Below are 21,580 nucleotides of genomic sequence, written 5' to 3' on the forward strand. Positions count from 1 at the left end.
CTAGACAAGGGTTTTTGCATCTTACATCATCAGTGTGTGCTGGTGATTATATACTCGCAGCCTGGGCATGCAATCAGCGCATGCGTGGTGTAGCTTTGTAGGCCCACCTGTGCCTTAAAGAGCCTACCCTCTTTCTGTTCTGTTCCCTCTTCCCCCACCATCTTTCCCTCTCTCTGCACATGCTCCTTTCCCAGGCCTGGTTCTTTTGTCTCCCCCGCTTCCTCCTAATAAAGCTCTGCTACTAGGTAGTCATGGCCGTGCAGTGCCTCCTGATGGTTTCTCGAGGTAACCAGCGCCACTTATCATTCATTTCATAAGTGCATATGACATATTCAATATGTGTAAATTCAATGTGAAAATACACAACTTCCTTTCTGAATGCAAATTTTAATAGTATTGAAGTTTATTGAGTTGTACTGACTTGAGGTTTGGTTAATTTTGGTGTGTGGTATTTTTACTCATTTTCAAGTTTTTTTTTGAATGATAAAGTTTATAAAAAAAATATGTAAAGAGAAATTTACAATAAATTTTCAACACACTTGAAACAAGGACGGATTCTGTGGTGAGGCGCTCCTGTAAACCCACCAGAACTTAGACAGTGGAAGCAGAAAGATCAGTTCAGTAACAGCCTGAGCCACAGACCTAGTTTGAATAGAATCTGGAGTACATAAGATGCTGTCTCACAATAACAAAAAGTCAGTGAAATTCTCCCCTCAGTTCCCGTTTCTGCAGATCAACACCTTTTTTTTAAGCCACTGAAGGAATGCTGGCCTCACGCTTACGAAAAAAACTTCTCTCATACAACATGGTGTACACTTACACCAATGGATGTGACCATCGTCTAAAGGGCTACTCTCGAGAAGGGCAAGAGTTCAGCAGTCGGTCCTTGGCCACTGGGAAGAAAAGAAAAGGAAAAAAAAAAAAAAAAGGCGGAGGGGAGGGTGTTTTCTCTATCGATCCGGAGGTCAGTTGAGACATCTCCCGCACCCTTCCATGACCGGCTTTTCCGTTCTGAATGGTGCACCCAGCCTCCTTTAACCATAAGAGGGATCGATGGTGGGAATCTTCGCGCCACAAACACTGCTCAGAGAACTCTCGGAAACCAAGGCATCAAGGCTAAGACATGGAAGCCTCTAAAGATCAAAGCCGGGGCTCACCGCCACCACGCCTGCCCCCCCAAACCCAGGGAGGAGGCTCCGGCCGAGAAGAACCCCTCCTAGGGAAGTCTCCCCGTCACTCCCACCACTCCCGCCACCGTCAGGAGCCTCCTAGAACTAGTCGATCACACGCACACACTCGCCCAGCAGGAGAGGGCCCGTTGTAGCCACACACAAGATGGCAGCCACGCACCTACCGAGGAAAAAGCGGCGCCACCACTTCCAGCGATGCGGCTCCCTAGACTGCGGGGAAGCCCTATTGGCCGCCGCAGACAGCGCGAGACCCGCCGAGAGCGGCGCTAGCCAATCAGGAGGCGGCGCCCTCGGAACGGCGCGCGGGGCCGCGGGACGCGTGCGGAGCGTCCTAAGGCGCGGAGCGGCAGCGGCTCTAGCCAATGGGCGTCTGGGCGGGCCGGGGAAGGCGGGCGCCGGGTCCCGGCGGAGCTCGCTGCCGGCGTGAGTCTCCCGGGTTGAGGTGAGGGCGTCTCTTGACAGGCGGCTCAGGTGCGAGGCGCGCAGGGTGCGCTGCGGGTCGGCCCGGCTCTCCCCGCGCGTGCCGGCGGCTCGCAGTCCCCGTAGCTGAGGCGGCCCCGGGCTCTCGGTTGCGTTTTTCTCCCTCTGTCTTGGGGCGCTCGCCTTTGTGACTGGTGGTTCCTGAGCGACTTGGCTGTGACAAGCGAAGTACAGAGTAAGACGCCGAAGCAGGACTCTCGGAGGTTCGAACCCTGGTCCACGCCACAAGGTAAGATTCCACACGCCCTGAATAAGTGAAGTCACTTAGGGGCTGTAGTTGATTTGTATGGGAGGAGCGACTGACTGACACCTCACCCGCACCCCACGATCAGTGAAGTCAGTACTGACAGGCGTGTGGTTGACAGCTCTTTGACGTGTGCAAACTTAGGGTGGTTCTCTGTCTGTCTATGGACGAAGAAGGCCAAGGCGGGGAGGTTAATTTACGTTTACCCTTAGATTGGGATCATCAGAGCATGAACTAGACGGCCACATGCAGTGTGGCATGCATTCTACAGCAGAAGCGGTTTTCCTATTATTGTTGTCCTGTGGGTTAAATTGGCACACATGGAGTAATTCAAGACGTGCCCATTTATGTGTGACTTACACACCGTAAATGTCATGCCTAGCAAGGACCCAAGGAGATAGTGGAGTGGTACCTGAGCCTTTTTTAGTTCAGTGGTTTTTTGTTTTCAAGTAGAAAGGAAGCGTAGATCTAAATAAAAGGGGGTGTATTTTCTACAAGATAAAAGCGTGAGATCGGGGGAAAAAAGGGGGTGTGTGTATTTTCTACAAGGTAAAAGCGTGAGATCAGAAAAGAACCAAATTTAAAATTCTACTGCAAGCGGGGTTGTGGTTGTGTCTCAGGCCTTTTAATTCTATACCTCGGGAGGCAGAGGCAGGCAGATCTCTGAGTTCCAGGCCAGCCTGGTCTCAAAAAACAAAACGAACAACAACAAAAAATCCTGTCAATGAAATATTGTCCTGCCTCAGGAAGGTAAGCTTGTGGTTTAATTTTTTTTCTTAACATTTCTGTTTTGCAAGGTTTTTCAGTTAATTATTTTTTTCTTATGTAAATTAGTAGCTTTCAAGCTACCCTGGTGAGAGCTTCTTTGGTTGGTTGTTGTTTGCTACCTGGAAGCTCAGTCTAGTGGAGGATGACCTTGAACAACTCGTCCTCCTGTCCCCATCTGCCTTTTGCTGAGATAACAGGCGTGAGTGAGTGAGTGTGCTGAGGTGGAAGTTACTAGAAGCATCCTGGAAGGCAGCTGGGCAATGTCTCTTAGTGGCTCTTGGATATCTGTAGACTTAATTTACAATGGAAAGGTTGCTTGGTGAGAGGTACAGTCCCTGGTTTATAGTTACCTTTTAACATTTTGCGTTTCTGGTGAGTCTCATTGCGAGTCTGATACATACTCCTTTTTGATGAACAGATTTTTCTTCAAGTTTCTGAGACTGTTTCATTTTTTGGTATTCTGAAGCATATCGGGTTGGTGGTGTATTCGGAGCCTGTTGTGGGGTCAAGACTATGGCTCAGTCAGTAGAATACTTGCCTAACTTGTACAAAGCCATGGTTTGGATCCTGAGCACTTTGTAAGTCCAGTGTGGTGGCACATGTAGGTTATCCCTGTACTCAGGAGGTAGAGGCAAAAGGATCAGAAGTTCAAAGACATCTTTGGTGTAATAGCCAGTTCAAGGCCAGCCTGTCTCAAAAAGAAAAACGGAAACGGTGTATTCTACTTGGCATTCGGTGGACAGTGGCTATGTGTTTACCCATTTTGAGAAATTCTTGGTCATTATCACCTTATTCCTTTATTTTTTCCTATAAATTACTAGCTATGATTTTCTAGAGTACTAAGTGGCTTTTCCCATGAGTCTTTTCTGTTATTTTCACCTAAACAGTTTATTTGAAGAACTGTTTCTTATATCCATGATACTTAATTGGCTATTTTTCAGAATTGTGCATTTCTTCAGTCCTTTGAGGATATCAAATATATTCACACTTGTTTTAGAAATATTTAAACCTTTTAAGCACAACTCCAGCAGTTTAGTGGGCTTGTTACTTCTCATTTTCACAATACAATCTTCTTGATATGTTTCAGAGCTCTCATCTCCTTGGGGAGATTTCCTGTCATCCTTTTGTGTTATGATTTTGCTTGGCATCATCTTGAGTTTTTCCTGTTTCATGCTTCATAGAGGCCTCCCCAGCCTGTTTCTGTTGACAGTTCTCTTTTAGTTTTAAACATGACTGTATATAATTTTTGAAGCCTTCTGGTTTATGATGTGGGAAAGACAGAAAAATTTATCATGTATTGACTAACACTTTGATAATTCAAAAAATTTTTATTAGTCCCACCACTAGATATATACCCTAAGGAAACAATCAGAAAAATGCACAAAATGTTTGTTCCAGTATTATGTATAATAGTTTAAAAAATAAAGTCTAAATGTCTGATACAGAACTTTATATTGCCAATTAATAATTTTAAGAAATTTATTAAAATGCTTTTGTATGAATTATTGTCCAAAGCATGTAGCCATTTAGTTATATAAAAGTATTAATGATGGGGGAAAGACTAGATATTGTGAGCGTAGAAGAAGTATAAACACTAATATCTAAATTTTGTTTTAAAATTATATACTGAGAGGATAATTGCTAACATTGAATTCCTCCTATGTGTTAGGTACTATTCTAAGTGATAATTTTATCCTCACAACAATGTATGAGGCAGTAACTGTTAGTTCTCCTGTTTTTTAAAGTTTTTATGAGGTATTATGAGGGACAGCTTGTTGATTAGTAATACAGTGTGTTAACTAACATGTTAACCATGGGCAGTAGGGTTATAGGCGATTCTTCTCTGTACTTTCCCAGTTTTGGTGTTTTGTAGATTTTATTTAAGTTATGTCTATTCTTTTAAAAAAGCTTTGGATTATTTTTAGAGATAGAGTTGTCCTAACAGTATCTTTTTCCTCTTACTGTTTTCTCTTTGTTTTCCCTGCAGAATGTTTGGTGCATTTGTGGACCAAAGCATGGGATTCATTTTTATTTTTGGAAAGACAGTGCCAGTGGTCCTCCTCCAGCTGTCAGTTTGGCGTTAATGAAGATGCTGTGCCTGTTTTGCATGGACTGGTCGTCATTCTGTCTTTTCAAGCACAGCTCTGTTTGGAAACTCGAGTATCCAAGAGTTTGGGTAATGGCATAAGACATCCTCTATCTGAGGACTGCAGAGTTTATAGAGACTCCGTCTGGACTCTCCAGTCAGAGTGGCACTCTTGATTCACTGAATTTGGAAGAATTTTATATAAGTAACAACAAAAGATGGGAGAAAGAAATGGTAGGTCATGGAGCACGTTGTTATAGCCTGTCCAAATGTTTATAGACTGTTCTAAATTATGGAATTTTAGGGTTTTCACTCTCAGTGATTTCTTTTTTCTTGCCTCTATCCATTTGGTGTGTGTGTGTGACATATATGCACATTTGTGTGTAGATGTCCACATTTGTGAATATCAAATATCAGGATTGGGTTATCTTCCTGTTTCTGCTTTTTTTTTTTTTTTTTTTTTTTTTTTAAGCAGGCTGGTGCTTAAAAATGTGCCTTACCTCAGTGCACAGTGTTACTGTCCATATGGTTGCCTGAGACAGAACAATACAGGTCATTCTAAAGTCTTGTCACAACTACTTGGGTGATCTTTTCTATGGAGCCCAGACTAGCCATGTCGGCCTCCAAGTTGGGCCTCTCCTTCTTTCTTTAGCTGCTTTAGCCTTCCAGATGCTGGGGTTACAGGTGTGTGCCACCATGCCTGACTTCTAGTGGTGGCAGAAGCCTATCTAATCACAGCACAGTATGTTTAGACCTTAGTAGCCTTCTATTTGAAAGTAATATTAGCATGACATATAAGGCCCTTGATGTCCTGGCCCCTTCCTGACCTCTGAGTGCCACTTGTAATCTATTTTCTTCACTAAAGTTTCTTTTGTTTTAGATCTTAAAACCTTGTAGCTATGCTATGGGAAATTAAAAGTAGGCTTCATCTTGTGGAGTGTGTGTCAGAGAAATCACACCCCTCCTGAGGCTGCTTGGCAGTAGCCCTAATTAACCAGAGATCTGCTTTGGGAAAGGTGACTTTCCCAGTAGGAGTTGAGACTCAGAGGACTCAGCCTCTTTCCTTTGAAGATTCTGCCTCCATTGTCAGATTTGCAGGTTTAGAATCTAATTTTTATTAAGTATACAATTTATGTAACTGAACTAACACCTTAGTGTTCCCAATGACTACTCAAGTGGTCTTTCCAAATGACAATACATCTTTTTTTTTTTTTTGCTTAAGATCCTATTAATGTTAAGTAATTTTATATTGTTGAGAGTTCTACTATATAGCCTTGACAGGCCTGGAACTCATAGAGATCTGTCTGCCTCTATGTTTGACATTTTAGGGTTTTCTGTGACTTCTAAATATAATGTAAATATGATATTTGGGCTTTTTGATAACTTTGATTACTTGTGTTATTTGTTTTCAACTTGAAAAACTTCTAGAAAAGTTTTGATTAAGATTTTAGTTTGCTGTATATCAGAAATGATAGCCCTTAATTTACATGAATTCCATTGCAAAAACCAGGTAAAGTTAATATTAAATAATTTAAAAATTATAAGTGTGTGTGTGAGAGAGAGAGAGAGGGGGAGAGAGAGAGAGAGAGAGAGAGAGAGAGAGAGAGAGAGAGAGTAAATGTAAGTGCAGATGTCTATGGAGACCAGAGGTATTAGATTTCAGGTCTCCCTGGAGCTGGAGTTGTGAACTGCCCAACATGAGTTCTGGGAACCAAACTTAGGCCCTCTGGATGAGCAGTATGTACTCTTAACCACTAAACCATCTCTCCAGCCTCTATAAAAGACTTTTTAAAAAGTAATATTGTTAAACATTTTATTATTTAAGCCATCATTGAGATGTTACTTTATGAAATGATCCACTTCTACACATAGTAGAGGTTGTATCTTGGAAATGTTAAAGATGCATAGAATCTATACATATGCCCTTCTATGATTTTAACCTGGAGTCATTCTTCCTGTTTTCTAGTTAAAACAGTGTCATTGAAGTTTTTAATTTTTTTTTTTTTTTTAAGATAGGATGTCTTGTAGCCCATGCTGGCATTGAACTCACAAAGTAGCCAAGGATGACCTTGAAATTTATCTTCCTGCCTTTACCTCCCAAGTACTGGGATTATGGGTTGTACTACCACCAGTTTTATGCAGTACTGGAGATAAAAATTCAGGGCTACATACATGGGATGCAAGCACTCCTCTATTCACTGAGCTGCATCCAGCACCAATTTCTGTTATTGTTGTTGTTTTTCGAGACAGGGTTTCTTTATGTAGCCTTAGTTGTCCTGGAACCACTCTGTAGACCAGGTGGGCCTGGAACTCATAGAGATCCACTTGCCTCTGCCTCCCGAGTGCTGGCATTAAAGGTATGCACCACCATAGGTAAGATACTTGAGTCGTATTCTTTATATCTTTGTAAGGAAATATGACCAAAATCTTTTTTTCCTCAAGAAAAGTGATAGACTTTTAATTTAATCTTAATTTCTGTTTAGAAATGAAGTAGATTTTTCTGTAACTTGTACCTCAGAGAAATTGGTGCACTTCTATTAAACTCTTAGATTATTCACTTTTATTTCAGGTGATGCAAGGACTTTCTGGATGAAGCTACAAGATGATGGTAAAGTGGACTTTATGTTTGAAAAAACACAAGATGTGCTGCAGTCACTGAAACAGAAGATAAAAGATGGGTCTGCCACAAATAGAGGTGTGAAAAGTGAAAACTTTGGACACTTCCTACTAATGTTATATACTCAGTGTGGTATAATTCTTCTATTGTTTATTATAAGCAACAAATAATTGATTTTCTAAGACCCTACTTTGGGGTTTATCTACTTTATGTATGCTCTGTTTCTACAAATTTGCTTTTCCATACATACCGTAAAAGTGGGTAAACCTGATTTTTGTAAATGGTAACTATTGAAGATACCCCTCCCCCACACAATATATGTGTGGTTCAGAGCTCCTCATAAGCACTGGGCTTAAGCACACCCCCTCCTTAGCCTCCCTAATAGCTGAAATTAGGCTACATTTTTCTCCTTTATTTATACTTACTCTTTTTATACCTTCATGCCCTTGAAGTAGAAGGGAAGGATAGTACATAATTAATACCTGCTTCTTGTATAAGTTTAGCATAAATAGGAAAATCCAACAAAAAATGTCTGTTTCATCATTTAGACTGATCCATTAGTGATAGACGGCATGGTCAGCGTGTGTAAGGCCCTGGGTTCTATGTCAGCATACAATAGTATAAATATTGCCTGCGTCAAACAGAACTTTCTTTACTAGTTTTGTGAAAGCAAAGTTTTAGTTTTTGATTTTTCTATGTGTTTTCAGCTCTAGTTGGTTGTAGAACATGAGGCTCTAAATGTAAGATCCTCCTCTATCTAGCTCATGAGGATATAGTTGTAAAGCAGAAATGTCCCCAACTATTGATACTTCTGGGTGCTCTCGACAGCTGGTCTGTTGTAGCCCTTGATCTTCTAAAAGAAAGTCAGAAGGCAGGAGCTGGTAATAGGAGGATTTTTTTACAGTTATGTTTAGAAGTGGGAAGAATTCTTCTGTTTATCTATCCTGAAACAGTATTAAATTGTGTGGGAAGGATGAAGTAAAGTCGACAATAATGTGTATGTAGATTTAGTGAAGATACAGGTTAAAAGTTTCTTTGGGAACAGGTTCCTCTTGTCACTGCCAGAGGCCTTTTTTCTCAGCTTGGAATCTCTGCTAGACTATGCAAATGACATTTCAGACAGTCTATTGCTTATTCACTTTTTCATAAAGAAACTTTCAGTCTTTCTTGAGTCAGATATATGTTAGTTTGAATACAGTTCTATCACCTTAGCTATTGACCGAACCAGCTAACCTCCTAGCCTCATTTTCTTTGGTCTCTATTGCAGGTGATCATAAGGCTCTCTCAGAGGTCGTAAAGATTAAATGTAAATTGTTTAGAATTATAGTTGGTAACCTGAATAGAGGTGACGGTGATTGAGTTGATTCCTTTCTCTCTCTCTCTCTCTTAACAGACTGTGTCCAAGCAATGATTCTGGTAAATGAAGCAAATATAAGTAACAGTCCAACAAAGGGTATGTTCATTGCTTATTCCGATCCTAAGTCTCATTCTTTCCATGCCAATCTTAATCTGTCAAGTTAATTAAAGGTAAACTGAAATAACATATAAGATCCACATTGCTAAGTTTTATGAACCACAGTTTCCTTTGTGAAAAGTCCTACTCCTCTAGAGATAGGGAGCACACTCCTACCAAGCGCCTGAGGAAAGTAAAAGTTGATTTCTTCTTTTATAAAATGCCATTTAAAGAGGGCAGATAGAGTTCTAAGAGTCTAAAGCACTGTAAACCTGTTTTCTATAAACAGCACTGTTAGGATGCTACATCCTTTGTAGGTAAGTTGATGAATATTTGTTTTTGTTTTTGTTTTTTTTTTTTATTCACCTTGGTTTCAAATTCCGGTCTTCTAGGAGCTAAGCATGTGTGGTTTAAAAAGATCAAAGATAACAAATTCAAACTTTATTCATAAATTTTCTGACATCAGATGTGTGCATTTTCTGAAGTTTCTAGTTTTATGTAGCTACCTGTGAGGTGTCACACTTAAGCAGTCAATACCCCAAGACTTGCCCTTACTTGAAATGTCAATCACAAACCGTGGGCCTCTGTTACTTCTGATTTGCCTGCAGATCAGGGCTTCCCATAATACCCACCATAGGTTTAATAATTTGCTGGAGAGGTGGTTCAATGGTTAAGAGTGTTTTTTGCTTTTCCAGAGGACCCAAATTCAGTTTCCAGCACCTATGCTGGGCATCTCATATTCACCTGTAACTCCACTTCCAGGGGATCTGACACCCTAATCTGGCCTCTGTGGGCCCCTGCACTCATTTGCACATACTCCTCCACACACAGATATACATGTATATACATCATATAAAAATAAAAATAAATCTCTTTTAAAATTTTTGCTGTTAGCCAGGCGTGGTGGCGCACGCCCTTAATCCCAGCACTCGGGAGGCAGAGCCAGGCGGATCTCTGTGAGTTCGAGGCCAGCCTGGGCTACCAAGTGAGCTCCAGGAAAGGCGCAAAGCTACACAGAGAAACCCTGTCTCGAAAAACCAAAAAAAAAAAAAAAAAAAAAGAAAGAAAAAAAGAAAATTTTTGCTGTAATAGCTCAAGAAACTCAAGGAAATTCATTCTGTCCTCTTAGTTTATTGTGAAAGTGTTATAAAGGGCACAGATAAACAGCCAGGTGAAGAGTGTGGGAGGCCTCTGGAGAAGCCTGAATGCAGGTACTCCAGTCTCAAGTTTGGGGAGCATGCCCCCCTCCTAGTATACGAATGCTTTCACCAACCTAAAAGCCTTTGCCCCTGCCTCCATTTAGCACATCTGTGGAGATTCCCCACCCCACCCCTTATTTAGCCCATCTATGGAGGTCTCATTACACAGGCATGAATGCATGAACCACTGGCCACTGGTGATTAACTCTGTCTCCCGCCTTTCTTACTTCCTGGACTTGGTTCAGTCTGAAAATGCCACCCCTGTAATTGTGCTTTATTTTTTGTTTTTCTAATGGAGCAGCCACCATGCTGAAGCTCTCTAGGGATCCTAGTTAGCAGTCATCTCAGTAGCAAACTAGACAAACATCACCCTGGAGGTCAAAGCCTTTAGAAGTGTTTGGAACTAAGACCAAAAGTTGCAATAGAAGATGCTGTGCTCATTCTGTCACTGGGGATTGAAATAATACTATCAGGAAGTAGGGCAGATCAAATATATTTTTCTTGTTATGCCACATATATCAAGAGTAGAAAAGATAGTCTGAAGTTATCAGTATCATCATTTCATAAATTTTAACTTATCATAACTTTTCCTTAAGTGTTGAAAGTGCATTTATCAACTTTTTGTTTATACTGTAAGATATTCTTAGCAAATTTTGCTAGTTGTTGTTTTAGTATCAAAAATTAGAGCCTTAAAGTTCTTTGAAAAAGTTGTCTAGCATGATGCCAGTGTATTTTGGGGAATTTTTTTCCTCAGTATTTCAATTTCAGTACTAATATGCATTTTTAGGATAGGTTCTCTTTAAAAAAAATTCTTTCCTTTCAGTATTCTTCAGTAACATTTGGAATTATAGGGGAAGAAACTTTTGTGTGTATCTGGTATTGGAGGCAATAAATTAAACTCATAAAAGAAATTTGCACTCTAAAAGGTATACAGGTGTATTAATTCAATGTACATAGAAGTGAATACTCAGCATAGCAGCAAGTTTTGAAAACTGGTGTCAATGTTAGGAAGGAAGGTAAGGCAGAAGGGCACTTCTAGAGCAGATAGCTTCTTAGAAGGGAGTAGAGAACAGAGAAGTAGATGTGACTATGCTATAGACTGTAATAGTGTCTGTATGGCATGGTGCTAGCATCCTGTATTTTCGTGTGATGGGTCAGTCTTCAGGTTGAATCTTCTGGAAGAGAAGATTTATAACTTTCTTTTAGGGTCTATTTTTTATTTTAATTAAGGGGAGATAAAACCTTTTGCTGCATGTGTTGATTCTCAGATATTTCAGTTCAGAACAATCCTTTTGTTACAGTAGCACCTCTGCACCCTTTCATATTGAACACACCCTTAAGGGATTACAGTGGTGTTATAGGAGGGTGAGAGAGAGGCTTTTAAGTGCAGGAAAGGAGATGGTAACAAGGAGTTAATCCTAAGAAATATTTCTTTTCCTCTCTAAAACAACTAATTTTCAACTCAGTTGGGTTTTTGTTTGGAGTCATTATCAATAGAAATGCTATATCATGATTGTATGTTTTATATAGTCTATTCACCTGAATTGGAACAGTTTTATCAGAACAAAAATATATCTATTTGACAGTATAGAAAAACAAAAAGGCTTGATGTTGAGGTCAAAACAAGACCCTGGAGATCTAGTCTGTACTCCCTAGATACTGATTAAACCACTAGTTACCTTTTCTTCCTTGCTTAGTTACAACTGTAATTACTTGTTGTTTCCCCCATAAAAAAGAACAAAGAAAAAAAACAGAGTAGGGGGTAAAAAGATACACAAGGAAATAAGAAATGATAACCAGATCAAAAGAAGTAATTAAATGCTTTAAACACTTTCGGAAACAAAAGATAAACTTAACATTTTATGGTCTTTAAAGGCCTTAAAACACCATGCCATTTGCCTATAAAATGTAGACAGAACTACCAATAATTGATACTCTCCTGAAATGACTATTATTTTGATTAAGTTGATATCAAACATATTATCCAGGAGTACTTTCTTCTAAGTTTTTAATTTATATTGAATTATTTTAATAATACCTTTGAAAATATCGACAATCTTATTGCTGAGTCTCAAAAATCTCAGTATCTTGAAATTTTAGTGTTCCATATGGGCTTAATTTCTAATCAGTAAAGATAACATTTGGCTGTTTTAGTGAATGATTTTTAACTTTGTATTTGCTTTGCTCATATTTGTGATTTTTCCATGTAGATCATATACCTATGACTCAGAATGAACAGGAAAACAAATCAAATGCATTTCCCTCTACATCATGTGAAAACTCCTTTCCTGAGGACCGTACCATTCTGTATGTATATTATCCATGTTAATACTCCTTTAATATGCTATTTACTAAATATCCCTAAGTAATTACCTCCTTTTATAAAATGTAGCTTAAGATGTCTGTGTTTTATTAGTCATCTGAAGTTCTGCCAAATCAACTTTGAGAAAAACCCCTAGATATTTGGAGTGTTAAAATTGCCTCCAGTGTCAGTTCAGTGTTGACAGCAGCCGTCAGAGTATCAAGTGTGAGAAGAAGCTCGCTGTTTTATCCTGTCTCCTCTGCCACTGAGTTCAGTGACCATTCCTTAGCTCTCAGGAGACTTACACAAGAGCAGATATTGAACCTGACGGACAGTAGGGCTGCAGGAAACCTCCAGTGCTGATGGGACTCCTAACTGTTGCTCTAATTTTACTGCTTTCACCTGTAAAAGTAAACTGACCCTGTAAAAAAATTGTCATAGAAGAATTCTTATACCGTTTTTACTTTCCGGTCTGTGAAGATTATAGGTAAACACTGTTAGATGTAGTTTGCATAATTTTATAATTAGTAGCGATGTGTTGTTGAGTTTGTTTGGTCTGGTTTTTTTCAGACAAGGTCTCACTAAGTAGCTGAGACTGGCCTTGAATTGTGACCTCAGCCTCCCAGTTGAGATGTCAGTTTGAGTCTCACAACAATTTAATATGTTCTTATAAAAATTTAAGTTCACACTTTTATAACTCCCCTCACTGTATTTTAGTAGATCACAAAACTTTTTTATTAGAAATGCTAACCCAGCCGGGCAGTAGTGGCACATGCCTTTAATCCCAGCACTGGGGAGGCAAAGCCAGGCGTATCTCTGAGTTCAAGGCCAGCCTGGTCTACAGTGCGAGATCCAGGACAGGCACCAAGACTATATACAGAGAAACCCTGTCTTGAAAAACTTAAAAAAAGAAGAAGAAGGAGACGAAGGAGAAGAAGAAGGAGAAATGCTAACCTAATATACAACATAGAATCATGTTAGTTTTTAAACAGACTCAACCATTCTAATATAAGATTTTTTTTTTACAAAAATTTCTGGCAACAAGCATAGTTTTAAAGATTCATTTTGTTATTTTTAATTATGTGAATATAGAGTCCTTGATGCTTTTAAACACAGTCAAATTTTATTACATTCTTGTAAATGTTAGAACCTCAGTTCCTTTCCATTTTTGTCTGGTCTTTATAACCTGAGAGCCATACTTAACGAGTGGAAAAGATAACAGCAAACATTTTTTAGAAACTCTTCATTCTCTGTTTTGAGCCATCTTTCTCTCAATATTATTTTCTTGTTCTAAGCTTAGCATTAATTTTTAAAAGTTTTTTAAAAGTTAAAAGTTGCAATTTTAAAAGCCTCAATTCTTTCCAGGCTCAAGTCTTAATACTACTTTCCTTATAGATTTAGACCAGTATTTTTGCTTATAACTGATCATCTTTCCTTTGTTATATTCTTTTAAAAATTTCAGCTGGGCATATAGCACATAACTGTAATCTGAGCACTAAGAAAGCAGAATCACTGTAAGTTCCAGGCTGTCATTGAGTTCCAGTCCAGTCAGGGCTTCATTGGGAGCTCTTGGACTGGGCTGTCACTCAGAGATCAGACCTGATTTCATATATCCAGAGAGATCTTTTCAGATGAAAGAACATGTCCAGTTAGGCTCAGAATTTTCTTCTTTGTGTTAAGAATTCCAAAGCTGCAACTCACTCTTGACTAGAATTCTGTTTGTTTCTTTCTTTTGTTTTTCTCCCAAGTGCTGAGATTTTTAAAGGCATGCACCACCATACTGGTGACTAGAATTATTTTAAAAAATTTCCATTTGGATTTCCCCTGCAGGTTATGAGGGTTTTTTGTTTTGTTTTGTTTTATTTTGTGTGTGTGTGTGTGTGTGTGTGTGTGTGTGTGTGTGTGTGTGTGTGTGTGTTGTTTGATTAGTTGGTTTTGTTTTGTTTTTCCTTAAGTAGTTAAACCACTTAATGGGCCAGGTGGTGGTGGCGCACGCCTTTAATCCCAGCACTCAGGAGGCAGAGCCAGGCGGATCTCTGTGAGTTTAAGGTCAGCCTAGTCTACAGAACAAGATCCAGGATAGGCACCAAAATTACACAGAGAAACCCTGTCTTGAAACAACAACAACAAAACAAAACAAAAACACTTACTGGCCAGTAGTCGCATAGGCAGGCTAATAAGCTACAAGGTGAGTTCTCAGCCCCCTGAACTGCTCAAGATCAAACATGTCATAGTGGTAAAATCAAGTATGAAAAGTCTTAGGGGTAGGAAGTATGCTTTCAGCATTTCAGTTCCATTCCACATAGATGATATTTGAAATTTGTAAATGTAGTAAAACATTTAATTTTTTTAAAAGGGTATCTCTGTTTATAAAAAAACTAGCTTAATTCATTTTTCTTAGTCAAGTGCATTGCTTTATCAAGAGCATTTTGCTAAAATTTTTAGAGCTATGCCAGTGTGCAGTTTTGCCAGTGTCACACACAAGGTGACAGTGGACTCCAGCTGGTAAAGCACATGGGCATAGATATAAATCCCTTGGTTTCTCATGGACAGGCACATGAATCTGGCAGATTAACTTTTGTATATGTACACACACACCTGTATACATTGACAGAGGCCCAGAAGTGTGGCTCAGCAAGCAGTGTTGGCACTCAAGTGGAACTGGGAAGTGGGTGCTGAGATGCTGCTTCCCTATTCCAGGTTCTTCTGTTTGCACAGTGTTTTACCTAGCTGCCCCAGCTAAACACTTAGGAATTCCTTGTTTTACGTGTTACTTCATGATGGATTTTTAATTTAAATCTTGAGAGCTGGTTTTAGTAGTTAATGTATATATGTGACCCAACAGCTTTGAGACTGAGACAGCAAAAACAAACAAGTCTGATATAATATTTTCCTCCCTCCCTCCCTCCCCACTCCCCCTCTCTTCCCCTCCCCTCCACTTGTCTGTCCTTATCGTCACATATATATTTGCTTTGTTTCTGTGGTACTATGGGATGACTCTAGAATATGATAGGTAATAAGCTCACACTCTGCCCCTTAGCTATACCTCCACCCTATATTCATGACTGCTAAAACAGTAGTAAAGGATAGAGTGTCTTTTTACTTAACAAAATTCTCCGTAGTCACTTTGCAGCCTCTCTAAATCCCACTTTTCTTAAGTTCAGGGTTACTAACAGCAACATTGTTCTCAAGACACATTCAAACTAAAAAGCCTTTACCCAAAAGCTGGCAAGCAAATATAGGTATATATGTGTTGGGTCTAACCAAAGTTCCCAGTCACCTTATCATTTAAAAAAAAAAAAATTCTTAATGCTTATTTATTTGATTCTGTTTGGTGGTGGGGAGCGTGTGTATGGAGGTCTGAGGGCAACTTGTTGGAGCTGACTCTGTCCTTCTATCATGTGGGTTCTGGAGGTTCAATTCAGGCTGTCAGCTTGGCAGCCAGCACCTTTACCCACTGAACCATCTTGCCAGCAGCTTTTTTCTTTATCTCCAACATTATATTTTCAGAGGGTTGTATTAGGTTCACATTATCTTTGAAGGCCTGGTATTCTGTCTTTCCCCCCAGTAATGTAGTCTTAAGAAAATTAATGTTCCCCTCTGTAAGATGGAGGTGAAATTGGGTTATATTACTTGTGAGTCTTACAGGAAGGTCCTCTTTTCCTGTATCTACTTACTAAAGTGAAACATGAATAAGAAAGAGTGATTCTAAGGTTTGAACTAGTGTTTCATTTCCATGTTTTGTGTTTGCTTATTCTTCTAAAATATAGATACTTTCTCCTTTGTTAATTTTCATAGTAACTAGAACTGGACATTTCTTAGTTTTTAATTAATTTATTTTTAAGAAGTCTGGTTTTAAATTAGATTGGCTTTCTTGAAATCTTAAATTCCAAATTACAAGTTTTATCAGCATACTTATTAAAATATTTGTCCTGAGTAAGTCTAGTTGCATATTGCTTTAGTAATGGCTACTTGACTTCAAACTATACTTAAGTGCCATGTGGGAAAAACCATATGAAATTATATTGGAAGGGTTAGAAAGATGGCTCAGTGGTCAAGACGCAATGCTGCTTTTCCAGAGGAGTTTGGTTCCCAGAACCCACATCATGTGTTCAGGTCCAGGGGATCTGATGCCCTCTTCTGTCCTCTACAGGTACCTGAACATACATGGCATGCACACACACACACACACACACACACACACACACACAAGCACACACATACCATAAATAAAAACAGTAGTAAAAATAAATCTTTTTTAAAAGTATACTGTAAACTGTAATGAAGATTATCTGCTATTATGCTTTACATCCAGAAAATGCTTAGAAGGAACTTGGCACCCAATCATACCAAGAAAGAAATTCTTAGCACTAGGTTAAACACAAGAAAATAAACTTAGGCTGGGCATGATTCAGAGGGCTATAATCCCAGCACTTGGGTGTTGGAAACAGGAGGTTCAGGAGTTATTTTTATCATGTAGTGACTTCTAGGCCAGCCTAGGCCTTGTGAACCTCTGTTTCAAAAAACTCAAAACTGAAAGGACCTGAAAGAATAAGAAAATACCAAGTCTGGAGATAAAAGACTTCAACAAGTAACAGAGTGCTAGTAGACAGAAATGAGTTGTTCTTGTTTTTAATGATTTATTTCATGCATGTGGGGGTTTTGTTGGTGTGTGTGTCTGTCACCACATGCCTGATACCTGATGCCTGAGGAGGTCAGAAGAGAGTATCAGATCCCATGAGACTAGAGTGAGCTACTATGTGGATACTAAGAATCAAACCCTGGTTTCCCCAGAAGAGCAACTATTGCTCTTAATCGCTGACATCTATCCAGACTGAAAACAAGTTTTTAAAAAAAGGTTTAGTATCAATATTAAAAGATTAATAACAATTTTATGTAAAAACTCAGAAAATTTATTTTCTGCATATTTTTCGAGAAAACTTTCTCAGCTATCTGTTTCTTAACACAAAGGTGAGTGAAAATATAAAAGTTAAGATTGGAGAAGTCATAGTGTTTGAGACATGGGCGTGTATGAAATTATTTTACAAAAGTAGACATAAAAAGTCTCAACAAATGTCAAGCCATTTAGAAAATAATAGCAAGTATTAGAAATAGAATTGTTAATACTATAGAAAATATTTTTATCAAACCACTGCCCACATCATGTTAATAAAACCTTAGAAGCATTTCCTTTAAATAAAACTGGCCTCTGGAACTACTACTATCATAGTTATTTTCCAGTATTTTTCTAGAATTTGTAGCTAATACAGTAAGATATCAAAAAAAGTTACTGAAATGTGTAAAGTGAAATTGTAGGTGTTTATAAGTGTGTGTGTGTGTGTGTGTGTGTGTGTGTGTGTGTGTGTCTGTGTCTGTCTGTCTGTCTGTCTGCCTGCCTGCCTGCCTGCCTGCTTGCCTGCTATATGCATACAGGGGCCCTTGAAGACTGGGAGAAGCAATTGAATTCCCTGGAACTAGAGTTGTAGGTGGTTCTAAGCCATTATGTGTACTGAAAGCTGAACTTTGTAACCACCAAGCCTCAGATAATCTTTTAAAACCCACCTGTCACCCAGGCTAGGCAAATTTTCTACCAATGAGCTGTGTCCCCAGCCTGGTATAGATAATTTAATCTGCCTAGAAAGTATAATTTAAGTTTAATCTATTGGCTAAAATGTGGTTCAATAAAGTGAAATTAGAACATCCAAAAGAATTAACACTGTGATTGATTTAAGTTTATGTCTTAATTAGAATTTCTGTTGCTGCAATGAAATATGACCAAAAAGCAAGTCCAGAAAGAAAGGTTTTCTTTTATACTTCCACATTGTAGTCTGTCATTGAAGGAAGTCAGAACAGGAATACAAAAGAGGCAGAAACCTGGAGGCCAGAGCTAATGTAGATGCCATGGAAGGGAGCTGTTTACTGGTTTGCTCCCAGTGGCTTTGTCAGCCTTTCTTATAGAACCCAGGGCCACTAGTTTAGGGGTAGCCCAACCCACAATGGGCTGGGCCCTCCCCCATCAATCACTAATTAAGAAAAGGCCTAACAGGCTTTCTTGTAGCCCAGTCTTACAGAGCCATTTTTTTTTAGTTGAGATTCCTACCTCTCAGATGGCTTTAACTTATATCAAGTTGACATAAACTAGCCAGCACAGTTTATTAAATTATAAACTCCATTCATTCTTAATCACATTAAAAGTCACCTTGACACTTGCTGAGCTATAGCTTATTATTATGGATATTAGTAAATAGAGATGAGAGGAAGCATCAAACACTACTATTTTCCTGTACTAGTTATGTACCATGATAAATCAAGAGTTAGGAAAATTTCTTCTTTGTAAAATAATTTCAGCCATTGAGATGACTCAGCAGGTAAGTATACTTGCCTCAAACCTGACAACCTGAATTTGATCCTTGGAATCCACATGATGGAAAGAGAGGACAGACTCCCAAAAGTAGTCCTCTGACCTCCACATGTACATACAAGAAACAAATAAATGTAAAAAAAAAAAAAAAAGTTTTTAAACATTGCAGCCCAGAGAAGTCAATAATAATGATGTATTGGTTCATCAGAGTTACATCACAGTTACAAGTCTGTATGTCCTCCATATCCCAAACAGGAGCAGTAAAGCACCTCCCATCTAGCTGTGGTGAGGACAGTTATTTGGTTTTAAACTTCTAGTTTGTGAAGAAGCAATAGTCTTATAGAAAGTAGCTATACAAGTTTTCACACAGTTTAAATGACCACAAAGCCTAAGTGAAGCATCATGATGGTTTGGCTGAAAGTATTCAAACTCCACTTACCAATCTTTGCATCTCAAAGAGTGAATTAACAAGACCTTGTATACCTCTTGGAAACTGACACCAGTACTTGTGATTCATTCCTTCCTGCCCTCCTCTCCCACATTTTGATCTTGAATCTTCGTTTCTAGGACTATCAATTAACTTACATTATAGTAGGTGGAGAATTGAATTAAATAATGTCACCACTAGGTGGCATTAGCTAATTTCCAAAATGTGAGAACTGACACAGACCAAGTGACAAAATTCAGTTTTAACAGATACCATGAAAGGAAGAGGAGGATGCATTGATACTATGTTAAAGGGGAAAAGAATACTAGAAGCAAGCATAGCATGAAGTTTGCGTTTGGACAAATAGGTGATATGGGTCATTAAAACAAATCCAACTTTATTTGTTAGAAACACCTGCTGAATTGTTTTGGGTACAAAGATGTGATGACAGAAGCTTGCTTTAAAATACTGCAGAAGAAAGTGGGTGGGCAAGAGAAAGAAAAGAATAAATTAAGTTAGAAATGTTGCTGATTAGTAAAGCCTGCTGACAAGGGTTGAAGTTAAAGGTTGACACAGCCATGTTAGTGCGAGTTCAGTTAGTAGCTGCTGACAATAAAGAAAGAACTAAAATCCAATCTTTTTGTGTAGGAATGACTGGGCATCTAAAAGGGTTATGAATTAGAGAGCAATCTTGGGCTCACGTGAGAACTTAAAAATCTTTGGTCGGTGTGAATGATGAAAACAGCTGCGTCTATTGACATTCAACATTATTATTAAAGTGAGGCTGTAGCTAATTGGTAGAGCCCGTGACTACCATGCACAAGGTCTGCTATCCCTAGGATCAAAACAAAATGCCATTGTCATTGGAGTTAGAATTCCATTCTCCTACAGAAACTGGAAGGCTAATAATGCCTCCCCCAAATTACTTTTGTTCCCCAAAAAGCATTGCTTTCACATCTTTAAGAAATATAATTTTGTATTGGAAGACATACATAGGAAACTGGAAGGTATAGAAAATTCATGAGTGTTAGCCCCTCTCGATAGTCCTTTGAGAAGGTGTAGGGAGGACCAGCAGTGTTTCTGCCCACCCTTAGGTCCTAGAACAACTTTATATTCTCCTGGTAGTATGGAGCTTTCTCAGGAAGAATTTGGGTTTTGCTAGGTTTTTTTGTTTTTAACCATTCTGTATATCCAACCCAATTTCTTATACATGCATGCTAAGATGTACTATATTATTGAGCTGCAATCCCAATCCCTCAGACTTTTTAAAGGAAGGTATCGATCATCATAGGCATGTGGGCCTATGCCTACCAGGAACTATGCCAGAGTTTAGTTATCTTCTAGTGCAGAAGTTTGGATAATGTCCCTATTTGCTGAGATTTCTGTAGTTCTCAAAGACACGTTTGGGTCTTTATTAGTAAATGTATTCTTATATATGTTTGGTTATTTTTATTTATATATTTTTCCAGAGCTGAGGACCGAATCCAGGGCCTTGTACTTGCTAGGCAAGCACTCTACCACTGAGCTAAATCCCAACCCCATATTTGGTTATTTTTATTAATCAAGGTTTTGTCTGTTGTTTTGTTTTGCTTTTTTTAAATGTGTGTTCTTATTGACTATTAATTCCTCTTAAAGAGATGGAAGAATAATCTGGAACTTGGTCAAGAATTTTTATCTGAAAGATGTTCATCAAAGCACCAACACAGAGACAAATTGGAAATAGTTCCAACATTAAAATATTTACACTCAAGTGATAGGATATCATTTTACCCATTAGACTGAAATCCCAAAACACCGAGACCCCCTTCATTGTATACATAATCAGTAGAAGGAACTTGTCCCCTGAGGAAGAAAAATGGCAATATTAACAAAAATTGATTTTCAGTACTATAATGTGATTGACTAACAGGAATGGCAGATAGCTGTACACCGTGAAGTTGCTTCACACCTCGCTGTTTATCAAATGATGTTTTGTAACCTTAGAAAGTTACTTGTGGGGCTGGAGAGATGGCTCAGAGGTTAAAAGCACTGACTGCTCTTCCGGAGGTTCTGAGTTCAATTCCCAGCAACCACATGGTGGCTCACAACCATCTGCAATGAGATCTGGTGCCCTCTACTGGCCTGCAGTCATACATGCTGTATACATAATAAATAAATAAAATCTTTAAAAAAAAAAAAAAAGTTACTTGTGATTCATTGTCTATTACATACTAAATTACCAAGTGTTTGGGTTTTTTTTTTGAGACAAAAGTAAATAAAATATGTTTTAATGTATAATAGACAGTAAAATATAATTCAAATTCTTTGAAGAAGTTTAAAAATGGGGTTCAAAATACAAGAACTTTTTTTTTCAGATTTCTTCCCATTAGATTGAATGCCTTCCCATTTTCTTTTGTCAGTTTCTGTTGTTCTCAGAGTATCAATATAATTGACAGCTGGATTACATATTGTGG

At 38.7% G+C, this 21,580-nt stretch overlaps 2 protein-coding genes across 2 annotated transcripts in view; one reads left to right on the forward strand and one right to left on the reverse strand.

The window, feature by feature from the left end:
* The window catches only part of Cab39l (calcium binding protein 39 like), a 120,501-nt gene extending 119,062 nt beyond the window's left edge, over window positions 1-1,439 (reverse strand). Inside the window, exon 1 of the mRNA XM_028870379.1 lies at window positions 1,355-1,439. The gene's annotated coding sequence lies outside the window, so the exon portion shown is untranslated. The remainder of the gene's footprint in view (window positions 1-1,354) is intronic.
* Window positions 1,440-1,598: 159 nt separating this feature from the next.
* Setdb2 (SET domain bifurcated histone lysine methyltransferase 2) overlaps window positions 1,599-21,580 on the forward strand; it is a 37,724-nt gene continuing 17,742 nt past the window's right edge. Inside the window, exons 1-5 of the mRNA XM_028870384.2 lie at window positions 1,599-1,899; window positions 4,670-5,002; window positions 7,338-7,463; window positions 8,779-8,838; window positions 12,248-12,344. Of these exons, the coding sequence (XP_028726217.1) occupies window positions 4,987-5,002; window positions 7,338-7,463; window positions 8,779-8,838; window positions 12,248-12,344 (299 nt within the window). The 5' untranslated portion in view covers window positions 1,599-1,899; window positions 4,670-4,986. The remainder of the gene's footprint in view (window positions 1,900-4,669; window positions 5,003-7,337; window positions 7,464-8,778; window positions 8,839-12,247; window positions 12,345-21,580) is intronic.

Source organism: Peromyscus leucopus, chromosome 9 (genome assembly GCF_004664715.2).
Source record: "Peromyscus leucopus breed LL Stock chromosome 9, UCI_PerLeu_2.1, whole genome shotgun sequence".
NCBI lineage: Eukaryota > Metazoa > Chordata > Mammalia > Rodentia > Cricetidae > Peromyscus > Peromyscus leucopus.